The sequence below is a fragment of the Mesoplodon bidens genome, assembly GCF_964165515.1.
Source record: "Mesoplodon bidens genome assembly, chromosome: 4".
NCBI classification, from domain to species: Eukaryota; Metazoa; Chordata; class Mammalia; order Artiodactyla; family Ziphiidae; genus Mesoplodon; species Mesoplodon bidens.
Window position 1 is genome coordinate 62,822,079 of NC_138160.1, and position 16,481 is coordinate 62,838,559.

General features: G+C 37.0%; 1 protein-coding gene across 1 annotated transcript in view; it reads right to left on the bottom strand.

Annotated features, from left to right (window-relative positions):
* The window catches only part of TBCA (tubulin folding cofactor A), a 118,119-nt gene that overhangs the window by 11,129 nt on the left and 90,509 nt on the right, over positions 1-16,481 (bottom strand). The window contains exon 2 of the mRNA XM_081231539.1: positions 5,688-5,793. Within this exon, the coding sequence (XP_081087665.1) occupies positions 5,688-5,793 (106 nt within the window). The remainder of the gene's footprint in view (positions 1-5,687; positions 5,794-16,481) is intronic.

The following is a 16,481-nucleotide window of genomic DNA, read 5'->3' on the forward strand; positions in this document are numbered from 1 at the left end:
CAGCAAAGGGCATTTATCTAGAAAATATTAAAAATTCTCAAAATTCAAGAAGTAAAAATATAAAGTATCTATTTAGAAACTGGGCAGAAGACATGAACAGACATTTCACTGAAGAGGATATACAGACGGGCAATAAGCAAATGAGATGTTCAACATTATTAGCTATTAGGGAAATCCAAATTAAAAGCACAACCAGCTATCACTACACACTTATCATGTAGGTGATGGCTAGATGCTAAGATTAAAAACAGTGATAACGCCAAATGCTGGTGAGGATGTGGAGAAGTCAAACCATTCAAACATCATTGGTAGGAACGTAAAATGGTACAGCCCCTCGAAAAGAGTTTGGTAGTTTCTTTTAAAACAAAAAATGTACTAATATGACCCAGCAATTGCTTGGGCATTTATCCCAGAAAATGAAAACTTATGTTCACGTAAAAATTGAATATGAACGTTCATAACAGCTTTTTTTGTATCAGCCAAAACCTGGAAACAATCCAAGTGTCCTTCGATGGTTAAAATGTGGTACATTCATCCCATGGAACACTACTCAGCAATAGTAAGGAACAAATTAGTGATACACTCAATGACCTTGATGGACCTCAAGAAATTAAGTGAAAAAGTCAATTTCAAAAGGTTACATACTGTGTGATTCCATTCCATGTTATATAACATTCTTTAAAGAGTGTTAATTATTTAGGATTTAAGGGGTGGAGAGGACAGGGGCTATAAAGAGATAGCAAAAGGCAGTCTTGTGATGGAATGGTTCTCCATCATGATCGTGTAGTAGTTACACATGCTACACATGCAATGGAATTGCATAGAATTATACACACACACAATGAGTACATGTATAACTAGTGAAATGTAAATAAGCTCTGTGGTATACCAATGTCAGTTTCATGGTTTGGACACTGTAATATAATTATGCAAGATGCTACATTATAAAAGGAATGGTAAAGGGTATATGAGACTTCCCTGAAAATTTTTTGCAACTCCCTGTGAGTCTGTAACAAAAAACAAAAAAAGCAAGTGTATAAATAGAACACCATTTATAAACCTGATTATATGTACCAAGAGACAATAAAATTTTAGTTATTGATAAAAAAAATCTGGTGTTTCTTGCAGCCTAGTAAGAGACCCTTGGTCAAATTCCTCTTTGTAGACTGAAACCTCCTATTATTTTCCATATATTTAATGAAAAAATTGCCCCTTCAGTTTTAGGGAAAAGAAATATCAAATTGTGAACGTTAACTCATGTTTCAAGTAAATCACAAAAAATGTGGTGCAAAATTTCACAATACTGCAATTATATGTAATAAACGTAAGGTTTTTGTGAGAAATCTTTGTTGAAAATTGTACCAGCTTGTCCTTTAATATTACTTCTGGAAGGTAAGAGATGCATCATGCCTTAGGTAAAATAACTGAGATATGTTTGATTGTCATTATTACCAATCATTTCTGCTCCAGAATAGGCTTTAAAAAAAAAAAACCAAAAAAAGACGAGAATACCTTCACCAGTTGAGGGCAAAATCCTCTGTAACCATCCCTAATCGGGGGATGAGGATATTGGAGGAAAAGAGGAATATCATAAGCAGAAGGCTAAAAATCAATATTTAGTCAACATTTGAATGTTGTGTTATAGAATAACTCTTTGACTGGTATTTTGGCTTATTAGGGTCCTGAAACTTCTGCCTAGTTATTTATTTTAAAACAACCAAAATTAAGCCCAGTGCAAGAGAGAACAATTTTGGCTATCAATTTCAGGTAAGTTTGACAGGGACCAAGAGACAGCATTGTATGTGTATGTCATAAAATATTAGGGCTGGTTCAGAAGATCTAGGAAAGCCAGAGCAAAATGGAACCAAGTGAGAGAAAAGCCAAGGTAGTGCACAGTGACTGGGAATGGCATTTAGCTCAGAAGAGGAGGAAATACAGGGAGAAGAGTAGAGAACCCACAAAATCTGGCACTTGGCTTCCATATTTTTTACAAGGGGCATCAGCAAATGTCACGAAACAATTCCTGACCTTAAAGTAGCAGGCAATTAGGAAAAGAGCAGTGCTTCTGGCAACGCCACTCCCCTCCCCTATAAGAAAAAACATGTAAGGCTGGCCACTGCAAAGCTAAGCTAGGAAAAGGAATTGAGAAAAGCATGTAGGCTGGGCTAAAGACAAGGTTTCATGAGACCTTGAAACAAAACTCCAATTGACAACTGTATACACTGCAGGTTGAGAATATCAGAAAACAAAAAAATTTATTGCTCTGTAATTAGATATGGGTTGGTATTCTTGAATTTAAGTACTAGGCTGACTATGAATCTAGGAAATCATGTTATAAACCATGACCACTGTGACAAAAGAATTTTAACACGGTTGAGTTTAGAAAGGGTTTTTGAACAAACTCCTTTTACATCTGCATACGTAGTCAATGATATAACCAGTAAGTGGCTAATATCTTTATTTTTTTAAAGTTTTTTATTTTTTAACATCTTTATTGGAGTATAATTGCTTTACAATGGTGTGTTAGTTTCTGCTGTACAACGAAGTGAATCATCTATACATATACATATATCCCCATATCCCCTCCCTCTTGCATCTCCCTCCCTCCCACCCTCCCTATCCCACTCCTCTAGGTGGTCACAAAGCACTGAGCTGATGTCCCTGTGGCTGCTTCCCACTAGCTATCTATGTTACATTTGGTAGTGTATGTCCATGCCACTCGCTCACTTCGCCCCTGCTTACCATCCCCCCCACCCCCATGTCCTCAAGTCCATTCTCTACGTCTGCGTCTTTATTCCTGTCCTGCCCCTAGGTTCTTCAGAACCCTTTTTGTCTGTTTGTTTGTTTTTAGATTCCATATATATGTGAGTGGCTAATATCTTTAAGTAACAATTAGAACACAGGATTCAATAAAGAGTTAATCCTTACCTATCAAGTAGTAATTTTACTGAAAGATAATCAATATATAAATACAAATGAAATAAAACAGATTCTGTGGTAATCTGTGACATTATTTGTAGAATTTTATTTAGAAAGGAAACACATTCCCCATTCCAAGTAACTTACAACTCATATTCTAGCTATAGGACTATTTTAAAATACATTATTGGTGATGAAAAGAAAAAGGCAAAGAAAAAACTAAACAAGGTCACTAACTACACAAGTGGGAAAATAAACCAGATGGGGTCTAAGAAGGACCTGGGTGAAATAAGTGATACACTATGTTATAATGTTTCTCACTAGATGTGGGAAAAAAAATAGAGTACCTTAAAGTGAGAGAGATACAAAAGTGATATGAATATTTATGGAAGTATATATTAAAAAAGCATTTAACATAATGTTAAGAATCAAAAAGTTACATTCCATATGTAAATCCTTATGAAGGGCAGTTAGTTTTAAAAAGTCAACATTTTGGGGGACATACTATATCTGCACACCTGTTTACAAATCCTCTCTCAATTTAAGAATATCTGACACACGAATGTCCTTTGCTAGATCATACATAGAGGAAGGGAGGCTCTCCTGGAAGCTCAAGAAAATAAGAAAGTTCTCTTCTTGTATAACCTGAAGAAGGAGACATTTCAAGTGCCACTGCATTCCTTGTGCACAACAGAAAGCAACTACCTACAGAAAAATCCACTTTAAGTGATTAATTTTGCTTAAAGTCTGGGTTAAGTGTGCATTACCATCTGTAACATAATTTACATGATGAAAACCACTGTGAATTCATAAAGCTGATTTAAAAAATAAGTCTTGAGATATAATCTATATAAGCTCTTTTATATTCTCCTTTTACCTAGTGTCATCTGGATTTTATTCCAAATGCACTGGACACTGGATTTTAGGTAAAGGGCTAAGTAATCTGATGTACCTTTTAAAGAGATCAACCTGGCTGCTGTGGTATGAAAGGAATGGAGGGTTATCAAGAGACAAAGAGGATATCAACCAGGAGGCTTCTGCAGTAGTACAGGCATGAAGTGATAGTGGACTGGACTAGGATAGTGGCAGGAGAGAAAGAAATGTAAAGAAAAAGAAAGAGGACTTGGTGATCAAGAGAAGACCCGTAAGTTTTGGTTTGGGTATCTGAATAAGTAGACATACCATCTACTGAGAGGGGGGAAACAAGAGAGAGACTAGCTTCTTGTTTCAGGGAGGTGAGCTGGGTTGAGGGAAGACCAAGATTCTTATCTTGAACACACAAGGGATATGTCAAATTGGTGATCAGTTGAATATACTGATATATATTGGAGTGGTTGGGCCCAGAGATAGAAATTTGGGAGATACTGGCACCAGAATGAATGTCAAGTTAGCAGGAATTCTGGGTTTTTCTGTTTCGTTGTTGCTTTTAATGCCATGTCTAAAAGAGTGTCTGGAACAGTATTTGGCAAGTAGCAGGGGTTCAATAAATATCTGCTGTGCAAACAAATGAATGGGCATAAAGATGGTACTTAAAGTTAAAGGATGGTATGAGATTACCTAGAGAGGAATTGTAGCTAGAACTCTTACGGTTAAAAAAAATTTTTTTAAAGATAGAGAGATAAAGAGATACATAGAGAGAGATGGGAGAGAGAGAGAGCGCGCTGGGAGAGGGACAGTTTCAGCAAAGGAGACTGAGAAAAAATGGCAGTGAAACCTGGAGACCATTCTATCAAAGATGCCAACATAAAAGAGCATTCCAAGGAGAGAGTGTCAAATGCTGTAGAGGTTATGTAAGAAAGAAGTGATAACAATGTCACTGACGGTTGTAACAAGGGCTGAGGCACATAATCCACTCTAACAGGAAGGAAGGTGGGTAGTATGGGTACAGGTGCAGGTAGATTGACAGATTTTGCGGTGGGAATATAAGTTCCTTTGACAGCCTCTATTTTCTCAAGCAATTACAAAACAAGTGTCAACCAGGAGTGAATATAAATTAAATGTTATGATGAGAATAAATAAAGTGTTAAGAAACCACAGAGGAGGGGCACCTAACTCAGTGTTAGGGTGGAGTGTAGAGGAGGTTTAAAGAATAAGTAGGAATTAATAAGGAGAGGGTAGGCAGGACCAGTAGGAAGGACATCCCAGACATATGCAATATCTCAGAGGTAAAGGAGAAAGGGCTTGTTCAGGAAACTAAAAGGCAGGACCTAAGAGGTCCAGATAGGGACTGGCAAAAGATGAGGCTGGAATGATAAGGAGGTACCAAAATTAAGAAGAGCCGTGTATACAATGCTAAGGAGACTGAAACTTGTCATGAGGATAATTAGAAGTAGCCACTGAAATGCATAACATGTATATGTGTGTGTGTGTGTGTGTGTGTGTGTCTGTGTATAATTTTGGTGGTCTTTCTATCAGTTTGGGAAAAATATCTGTAAATATAAGTATATTTAATTATAAGACTAGGCCATTTTACATTTAATACTTAAAACTGGAGAGGCAGTACTGCTTAATGGCTAAGAGCACAAATTCCAGAGCCAGAATGCCTGTGTTCAAATCCCAGGTATGCCACTTAGCAGTTGTGTGACCATGGGCAAGTTATTTAACCTATGTTTCATTTCAGTTTCCTTATTTTTAGATGGTAACTTTCCTTATTTTTAAATGGAGATTTTAATAGGACCTTTAGTAGGACCTTCTCAGAGGGCTGTTAATCCACTGTTAATACGGTATTCTGTAAATGTTAGCTGTTATTATTTAAGATATAATTTTACCTGCTTTTTAATAGCATAATTTTCACCATCTTCGGCTTTCATTTTTTCAATCTTTTCTTCTTGTTGTTTTGCTTCTTTCTCATACATCATTTTTTCTTTGACCAATCTATAAATAAACCAAAAACTGTTTCAGAGAATTAACTTTCTCTCTAGCAACAGACCATAAAAAACAAAGAAACTCTGTAAATATAAAGTATACTTTAAAAAGCATATGTACTAGATGGGGAGGAGAAGGGAAGGGAAGAAAAATAAGTTAGCCACAGATGTATGAACCTCATGACCTTAAGTTTTATACCTGCCTAAAAGCAAGTCAATCTATCAAAGCATGGAATTCTTAAATTTTTAATTAAAAACATTCCATTATAGTAACTGTATTTACAATGTAAAAGTAACATTCAAAATTATTATATACTAACATTTCTATATTGTTTGCTTTATTTATTTATTTACTTAAAATTGCATTAATAATATATTTGTTTCAGGTGTACAAAAAACTTTCACAGTCCCATAGCTATTAAAAGCAGTTTTTTCTATCTGGCTTGCTGACTTACTTCTAGACCTATGTTACTGGGATGGAATTAAAAATCATATTAGAGGGCTTCCCTGGTGGCGCAGTGGTTGGGAGTCCGCCTGCCAATGCAGGGGACACGGGTTCGTGCCCTGGTCCGGGAGGATCCCACATGCCATGGAGCGGCTGGGCCTGTGAGCCATGGCCGCTGAGCCTGAATGTCTGGAGCCTGTGCTCTGCAACGGGAGAGGCCACAACAGTGAGAGGCCCGCGTACCGCAAAAAAAAAAAAAAATCATATTAGAGCATGGCTTTTGTCTAATCATTTGCAATGAAGATTTTTAAGTGTATTTCAAAAGAATTTAATTTTCATAGTCTAATAGGACTTGACATAAGTTCACAAATCTAAAAAATCTTTTGTCATACTACTTGGAAGCCTTTTAAGTCAGCTTTAGTTTGGATTTAAATCACTACATAAACTGCATACTAAATATTAAAATACTAAAATGTTCCAGTTTGGAATTTTGAGTTGTGCAAGCAAGGCTCATCCTGTTCTTCATGATCTTGCACTAGTGACATACATGGAAAGAAACATAACAAAAAGTTAACAGTATTTACAGTAGAATATAATATGTGACCTTCAAATTCTCATCCTAAAATATCTCAAAGTGAAAAACAAAACAAAATAGGTATAAACTTTATGTTGCCATGAATATAAACAAACAAAGGATATTCAAGAAACAAATAACAAAGGATACCTGGGAAACTACTATTTGTGGTTACCTGAGGAGAAAAGCCCTAATGATTTGGGGTAGGGATGGTCAGCTGGGAGGTAAATAGAGAGGCTTTCATTTTATGGCTCTCAATAAAGTTCCAGGGTTTTTTTCCCCATGTATAAGTATTACTTTTATCAAAAAAATTTAGATGCTTATAATTATCTCTGAGTGGCACAATTCTGAATGATTTTAAAGTCTGCTAGTTATTCCTTTGGCTATATTTTCTGGAATAAAGCAAAATTCAATTAGAAAGATACCAAAATATACCTAATAGTTGTAATTCTCTAAACATTGCTATCTTTTGCTAGTTTTTCAAATGCTATTAAAATAACAAGTACAAATACATATAAAGTCATAACTTGTTATTATTATTTTTTTTTTTGCCGTACGCGGGCCTCTCACTGCTGTGGCCTCTCCCATTGCGGAGCGCAGGCTCAGCAGCCATGGCTCACGGGCCCAGCCGCTCTGCGGCACGTGGGATCTTCCCGGACCGGGGCACGAACCCGTGTCCCCTGCATCGGCAGGCAGACTCTCAACCACTGCGCCACCAGGGAAGTCCGAAAACTTATTATATTTTAAAGGCATAATTAACTGAAAATATTTTTTAGTCTTACAAACCCCACACCTACAGAGAAACATAGCAAGTTCAAAATCTGGTCACTTTTAGTAGTTAGACAAATATATAAGAGTAAAATAAAGAAACAAGAAAAAGCAACAGAAAAGGATAGACATAAGGAGAAATTTTAAGAAATGACAGCCATCGAGGTAATGATAAGCAAATGATAACAAACTACTTAACTGTCTATGTACGGACATAACTTGATTTTAAATATGCAGGCCAGTGTTTTACAAACTATTCCATAGTACATTAGTAGTCAAATAAGCTTAAAAAACACTGCTTGCCAAATCTTAAAATTTATGATACGTATTTGCACATTAAAGTGTCCTGAGAAATCTTGTAGTAAGGAAATCAGTTTAATTTTGTTCAACTGCAAGCTTACTTGAGGCAAAAAAGAACCTTCCCCCACTCAGCATTCTCCAGAACAGCTGCCTCTCAACACAAGTTTGAGAAGTACACTGTAGTAATCTATAAACTTTACACAAATCTGCATACAACACATTTAAATATACTGTCCATAAAATTCTAAATAGAATAAAATTTTGGGGTAAATCAAGAATTAAGAAACCTTGGGATAAAAAGTTTTAGCTTAATTTGATATCTTGATTTTATAGTTTCTCATATTGTAAATAAGATTTTCATAGTTATAACCGAATTTGTGCTTATGGCCATCTAGTAACTAACAGCCCAACACCAAGCCATGCTAAAGATACAAATGACAAGCCTGCAATTAATGATAGTAAGAAACTGTAACAAATAGAGATTTTTAAAAAATTGATATTTAGAAGAACATTTTATATGGATATTTTCAAACAAAAAATGTAGAGAAAATAGCATAATAAACCCCAGGTACTCATCACTCAGTCAACAATTATTAATATTTTGGCAATCTTGTTTCATGTATCTCTTGCCACTTATTTGTGTATTTATTTATTAGTATTTTCAGATATTTTACCTTTGGTTTGATTTTTGAAGTTAAAAGCCTATGACTTCCACCCCCCCCCCCACCTTGCACTATATATAAAAATTAACTCAAAATGGATCAAAGATCTAAAAAGTTAAAATTATAAAACTTTTGGAAGAACACATAGAGGTAAATCTTGGTGACCTTGGACTTGGCAATGACTTTTTAGATATGACAACAAAAGCACAAGAAAAAGGAACAAAAAATTGGCCTTCATCAAAATTTTAAGAATTCTGTGCTTCAAAAGACACTATCAGAGAATTCCCTGGTGGTCCAGGGGTTAGGACTCTTCACTTTCACTGCTGAGGGTCCAAGTAGCCAAAAAAGACGCTATCAGACAAGTGAAAAGACAACTGCAGAATGAGAGAAAATATCTGCAAATCATATACTGGATAAGGAACTTGTATCTAGAATATATAAAGAACAATTCAATAATAATAGTTAAAAAAGTTTAAAAAATCCAATTAAAAATGGGCAAGCTGGGCTTCCCTGGTGGCGCAGTGGTTGGGAGTCCGCCTGCCGATGCAGGGGACGCAGGTTCGTGCCCCGGTCTGGGAGGATCCCACATGCTGCGCAGCGGCTGGGCCCGTGGGCCATGGCCGCTGGGCCTGCGCGTCCGGAGCCTGTGCTCCGCGGCGGGAGGGGCCGCGGCGGTGAGAGGCCCGCCTACCGCAAAAAAAAAAAAAAAAAATGGGCAAGCTGAATAGACATTTTTCTAAAGAAGATATACAAATGCCCAATAAGTACATGGAAAGATGCTCAACATCATTAGTCATCAGGGAAATGCAAATCAAAACCATAGCGAGATAGCACTTCACACCCATGAGGATGTTTATATAATCAAAAAGTCAAATAATAACAAGTGTTGCTGACAAGAATGTGGAAAACCTGAAACCACCAAACACTGCTAGTGGAAATGTAAATTGCTGCAACTGCTTTGGAAGCTTGGTCATTCCTCAAAAGCTTAAACACAGAGTTACCATATATCTCGGTAATTCCATTCCTAAGTATATACCCAAGAGAAATGAAAACGTTATGTCTACATGAAAACTTGTACATGAATGTTCATAGCAGCATTATGCATACATAATAGGCAAAATGTGGAAACAAGTTAAAAATCCATCAACTGATGAATGGACAAACAATATATGGTATATCATACACTGGAATAATATTCGGCATACAAAGAAATGAAGTACTGAATCATGCTACAATCTAGATAAACCTTAAAAGCATTGTGCTAAGTGAAAAAAGTCAGACATAAAGGCCACATATTGTATGATTCTATTTATAGGATATATCCAGTATAGGTAAATCTATAGAGACAGAAGGTAAATTAGAGGTTGCCTAGGATGGGGGAATTTGGAGGGTAATAGCTAAAGGGTTTGGGGTAATAAAAATGTTCTAAAAATGACTGTGGTGACAGCTGCACAATTCTCTGAATATATTAAAAACAAACAAATTGTAGACTTTATGTGGGTGATTTATAGGGTATTTGAATTACATCACAATAAAGTTGTTAACAAAAAGAAAAAGAAAAAAGCTTGTGACCATAAATTCAGCTATAGGGGAAAGCTGTAAGTAGTACTGGATACATTCAAACGTGGACTTAATGCGAGTTGAACATGTGAACATCATGTATAGAAATTTGCATTTGACTTATAGTTTAAAACTGCTTTAACAATAATTTTCAGTATTAAGATAAAAATATCCTCTGAGGTTTAAAATTTCAAAATAAAATCATTAATGCATATCACTATAGATATTTCTGTAAAAGTTCCTTTGACACAGAAAATGCTAGGACAGTGATGGCAAGTTGCCAGTCTGCTTAAATGGGACCTAAAGATGGTTTTATTTTATTCACAGAAAGAATTTAAAAAAAAAACATATTTGTTACCAAATTTAACAACTGGGAAATTTAAGTCTGGATTTCTGGCTTCTCTTAAGATGTTTTTTATCAGGGAATATTAGGGCTGCATCCTACTACTGGATGGAACTAAGTAGTGGCTGTTGACTGTTTTAGATGAGGCATGTGTTGCTGTTCACAGTGCCCCAACTCACATGACTCCCTGTTTCTCAAACACTCAAGCCTTTTACTCGACCCTGTAAGCAACTGAGTTTAGAACCTGTGGGCTGGGAAACTTGCATATCATTAATGCAGTAGAGCTATTATTGTTGTTTTTATTATCTTAATAGAATCACAATTAGTATTCAGAATATCAGGGATAACCAGAAACCACTGGGATTAGCAATGAGACTTTCAATATTTCTAAAGATGACAGGTTACTAAACTCCTCTAGTAAACGAAAGTAGCTGGGACTGGAGAAGCTATCAGAAAGAAGCACATTTAGCAATATCCTGTAATTCAAAGACCTAGAACAAGGGTGGGCAAGCTATGGCCAGTGAGCTGAATTTGGCCTGCCATCTGTCTTTGTATGGTCTGAGAGCTATAAATAGTTTTCACATATTTTTTTTTTAATTTTCTTATTATTTATTTATTTTTTTAAATTAGACTCTGGTTTACAACAAAGTGAATGTCATACATATACATCTGTTCCCACATCCCCTCCCTCCTGCGTCTCCCTCCCTCCCACCCTCCCCATCCCACCCCTCCAGGCGGCCACAAAGAACCGAGCCAATCCCCCCGCGCCACACGGCCACCCCCCACCATCCATCGAACCCCACACCCGGCAGTGTATACACGTCCATGCCTCTCCCCCGCCCCATCACAGCCCACCCCACCCCCCATATCCCCAAGCCCACCCCCAGTAGGTCTGGGTCTCTATTCCTGTTTCACCCCTAAGTTCTTCATGGCATTTTTTTTTCTTAAATTCCATATATATGTGTTAGCATACGGTATTTGTCTTTCTCTTTCTGACTTACTTCACTCTGTATGACAGACTCTAGGTCTATCCACCTCATTACAGATAGCTCAGTTTCGTTTCTTTTTATGGCTGAGTAATATTCCATTGTATATATGTGCCACATCTTCTTTACCCATTGATCCGATGATGGACACTTGGGCTGTTTCCAGCTCCGGGCTATTGTGAATACAGCTGCAATGAACATTTTGGTACATGTCTCTTTTTGAATTATGGTTTTCTCAGGGTATATGCCTAGTAGTGGGATTCCTGGGTCATATGGTAGTTCTATTTTTAGTTTTTTAAGGAACCTCCATACTGTTCTCCATAGCGGCTGTATCAATTCACATACCCACCAGCAGTGCAAGAGTGTTCCCTTTTCTCCACACCCTCTCCAGCATTTATTGTTTCTAGATTTCTTGACGATGGCCATTCTGACTGGTGTGAGATGATATCTCATTGTAGTTTTGATTTGCATTTCTCTAATGATTAATGATGTTGAGCATTCTTTCATATGTTTGTTGGCAGTCTGTATATCTTCTTTGGAGAAATGTCTATTTAAGTCTTCTGCCCACTTTTGGATTGGGTTGTTTGTTTTTTTGCTATTGAGCTGCATGAGCTGCTTGTAAATTTTGGACATTAATCCTTTGTCAGTTGCTTCATTTGAAAATATTTTCTCCCATTCTAAGGGCTGTCTTTTGGTCTTGTTTATGGTCTCCTTTGCTGTGCAAAAGCTTTGAAGTTTCATTAGGTCCCATTTGTTTATTTTTGTTTTTATTTCCATTTCTCTAGGAGGTGGGTCCAAAAGGATCTTGCTGTGATTTATGTCATAGGGTGTTCTGCCTATGTTTTCCTCTAAGAGTTTGATAGTTTCTGGCCTTACATTTAGGTCTTTTTTTTTTTTTTTCTTTTTTGCGGTACACGGGCCTCTCACTGTTGTGGCCTCTCCCGTTGCAGAGCACAGGCTCTGGACGCGCAGGCTCAGTGGCCACGGCCCATGGGCCCAGCCGCTCCGCAGCATGTGGGATCTTCCCAGACCAGGGCACGAACCCGTGTCCCCTGCATGGCAGGCGGACTCTCAACCACTGCGCCACCAGGGAAGCCCACATTTAGGTCTTTAATCCATTTTGAGCTTATTTTTGTGTATGGTGTTAGGGAGTGATCTAATCTCATACTTTTACATGTCCCTGTCCAGTTTTCCCAGCACCAATTATTGAAGAGGCTGTCCTTTCTCCACTGTACATTCCTGCCTCCTTTATCAAAGATAAGTTGACCATATGTGCGTGGGTTTATCTCTGGGCTTTCTATCCTGTTCCATTGATCTATCTTTCTGTTTTTGTGCCAGTACCACACTGTCTTGATTACTGTAGCTTTGTAGTATAGTCTGAAGTCAGGGAGCCTGATTCATCCAGCTCTGTTTTTCGTTCTCAAGATTGCTTTGCCTATTTGGGGTCTTTTGTGTTTCCATACAAATTGAGAAATTTTTTGTTCTAGTTCTTTGAAAAATGCCAGTGGTAGTTTGATAGGGATTGCATTGAATCTGTAGATTGCTTTGGGTAGTAGAGTCATTTTCACAATATTGATTCTTCCAATCCAGGAGCATGGTATATCTCTCCATCTATTTGTATCATCTTTAATTTCTTTCATCAGTGTCTTATAATTTTCTGCATACAGGTCTTTTGTCTCCTTAGGTAGGTTTATTCCTAGATATTTTATTCTTTTTGTTGCAATGGTAAATGGGAGTGTTTTCTTGATTTCACTTTCAGATTTTTCATCATTAGTGTACAGGAATGCAAGAGATTTCTGTGCATTAATTTTGTATCCGGCAACTTTACCAAATTCATTGATTAGCTCTAGTAGTTTTCTGGTAGCATCTTTAGGATTCTCTATGTATAGTATCATGTCATCTGCAAACAGTGACAGCTTTACTTCTTCTTTTCCAATTTGGATTCCTTTTATTTCCTTTTCTTCTCTGATTGCTGTGGCTAAAACTTCCAAAACTATGTTGAATAAGAGTGGCAAGAGTGGGCAGCCTTGTCTTGTTCCTGATCTTAGTGGAAATGGTTTCAGTTTTTCACCATTGAGGATGATGTTGGCTGTGGGTTGTCATATATGGCCTTTATTATGTTGAGGAAAGTTCCCTCTATGCCTACTTTCTGCAGGGTTTTTATCATAAATGGGTGTTGAATTTTGTTGAAAGCTTTCTCTGCATCTATTGAGATGATCATATGGTTTTTCTCCTTCAATTTGTTAATATGGTGTATCACATTGATTGATTTGTGTATATTGAAGAATCCTTGCATTCCTGGAATAAACCCCACTTGATCATGGTGTATGATCCTTTTAATGTGTTGTTGGATTCTGTTTGCTAGTATTTTGTTGAGGATTTTTGCATCTATGTTCATCAGTGATATTGGCCTATAGTTTTCTTTCTTTGTGACATCCTTGCCTGGTTTTGGTATCAAGGTGATGGTGGCCTCGTAGAATGAGTTTGGGAGTGTTCCTCCCTCTGCTAGATTTTGGAAGAGTTTGAGAAGGACAGGTGTTCGCTCTTCTCTAAATGTTTGATAGAATTCGCCTGTGAAGCCATCTGGTCCTGGGCTTTTGTTTGTTGGAAGATTTTTAATCACAGTTTCAATTTCAGTGCTTGTGATTGGTCTGTTCATATTTTCTATTTCTTCCTGATTCAATCTTGGCAGGTTGTGCATTTCTAAGAATTTGTCCATTTCTTCCAGGTTGTCCATTTTATTGGCATAGAGTTGCTTTTAGTAATCTCTCATGATCTTTTGTATTTCTGCAGTGTCAGTTGTTACTTCTCCTTTTTCATTTCTAATTCTATTGATTTGAGACTTCTCCCTTTTTTTCTTGATGAGTCTGGCTAATGGTTTATCAATTTTGTTTATCTTCTCAAAGAACCAGCTTTTAGTTTTATTGATCTTTTCTATCGTTTCCTTCATTTCTTTTTCATTTATTTCTGATCTGATCTTTATGATTTCTTTCCTTCTGCTAACTTTGGGGTTTTTTTGTTCTTCTTTCTCTAATTGCTTTAGGTGCAAGGTTAGGTTGTTTACTCGAGATGTTTCGTGTTTCTTAAGGAGGGACTGTAATGCTAAAAACTTCCCCCTTAGAACTGCTTTTGCTGCGTCCCATAGGTTTTGGGTCATCGTGTCTCCATTGTCATTTGTTTCTAGATATTTTTTTATTTCCTCTTTGATTTCTTCAGTGATCACTTCGTTATTAAGTAGTGTATTGTTTAGCCTCCATGTGTTTGTATTTTTTACAGATCTTTTCCTGTAATTGATGTCTAGTCTCATAGCATTGTGGTTGGAAAAGATACTTGATACAATTTCAATTTTCTTAAATTTACTAAGGCTTGATTTGTGATCCAAGATATGATCTATCCTGGAGAATGTTCCATGAGCACTTGAGAAAAATGTGTATTCTGTTGTTTTTGGATGGAATTTCCTATAAATATCAATTAAGTCCATCTTGTTTAATGTATCATTTAAAGCTTGTGTTTCCTTATTTATTTTCATTTTGGATGATCTGTCCATTGGTGAAAGTGGGGTGTTGAAGTCCCCTACTATGAGTGTGTTACTGTCGATTTCCCCTTTTATGGCTGTTAGTATTTGCCTTATGTATTGAGGTGCTCCTATGTTGGGTGCATAAATATTTACAACTGTTATATCTTCTTCTTGGATCGATCCCTTGATCATTAGGTAGTGTCCTCCTTTGTCTCTTCTAATCGTCTTTATTTTAAAGTCTATTTTGTCTGATATAAGAATTGCCACTCCAGCTTTCTTTTGATTTCCATTTGCATGGAATATCTTTTTCCATCCCCTTACTTTCAATCTGTATGTTTCTCTAGGTCTGAAGTGGGTCTCTTGTAGACAGCATATATACGGGTCTAGTTTTTGTATCCATTCAGCCAATCTGTGTGTTTTGGTGGGAGCATTTAGTCCATTTACATTTAAGGTAATTATTGATATGTATGTTCCTAGTCCCATTTCCTTAATTGTTTTGGGTTCGTTATTGTAGGTCTTTTCCTTCTGTTGTGTTTCTTGCCTAGAGAAGTTCCCTTAGCATTTGTTGTAAAGTTGGTTTGGTGGTGCTGAACTCTCTCAGCTTTTGCTTGTCTGTAAAGGTTTTAATTTCTCCATCAACTCTGAATGAGCTCCTTGCTGCGTAGAGTAGTCTTGGTTGCAGATTTTTCTCCTTCATCACTTTAAATATGTCCTGCCACTCCCTTCTGGCTTGTAGAGTTTCTGCTGAGAGATCAGCTGTTAACCTGATGGGGATTCCCTTGTGTGTTATTTGTTGTTTTTCCCTTGCTGCTTTTAATATGTTTTCTTTGTGTTTAATTTTTGACAGTTTGATTAATATGTGTCTTGGCGTATTTCTCCTTGGATTTATTCTGTATGGGACTCTCTGTGCCTCCTGGACTTGATTAACTATTTCCTTTCCCATATTAGGGAAGTTTTCAACTATAATCTCTTCAAATATTTTCTCAGTCCCTTTCTTTTTCTCTTCTTCTTCTGGAACCCCTATAATTCAAATGTTGGTGCGTTTAATGTTGTCCCAGAGGTCTCTGAGAGTGTCCTCAGTTCTTTTCATTCTTTTTTCTTTCTTCTGCTCTGCAGCAGTTATTTCCACTATTTTATCTTCCACGTCACTTATCCGTTCTTCTGCCTCAGTTATTCTGCTATTGATCCCATCTAGAGTATTTTTCATTTCATTTATTGTGTTTTTGTTACTTGATTCATCTTTAGTTCTTCTAGGTCCTTGTTAACTGTTTCTTGCATTTTGTCTATTCTATTTCCAAGATTTTGGATCATCTTTCCTATCATTATTCTGAATTCTTTTTCAGGTAGACTGCCTATTTCCTCTTCATTTGTTAGGTCTGGTGGGTTTTTATCTTGCTCTTTCACCTGCTGTGTGTTTTTCTGTCTTCTCATTTTGCTTATCTTACTGTGTTTGGGGTCTCCTTTTTGCAGGCTGCAGGTTCGTAGTTCCCGTTGTTTTTGGTGTCTGTCCCCAGTGGCTAAGGTTGGTTCAGTGGGTTGTGTA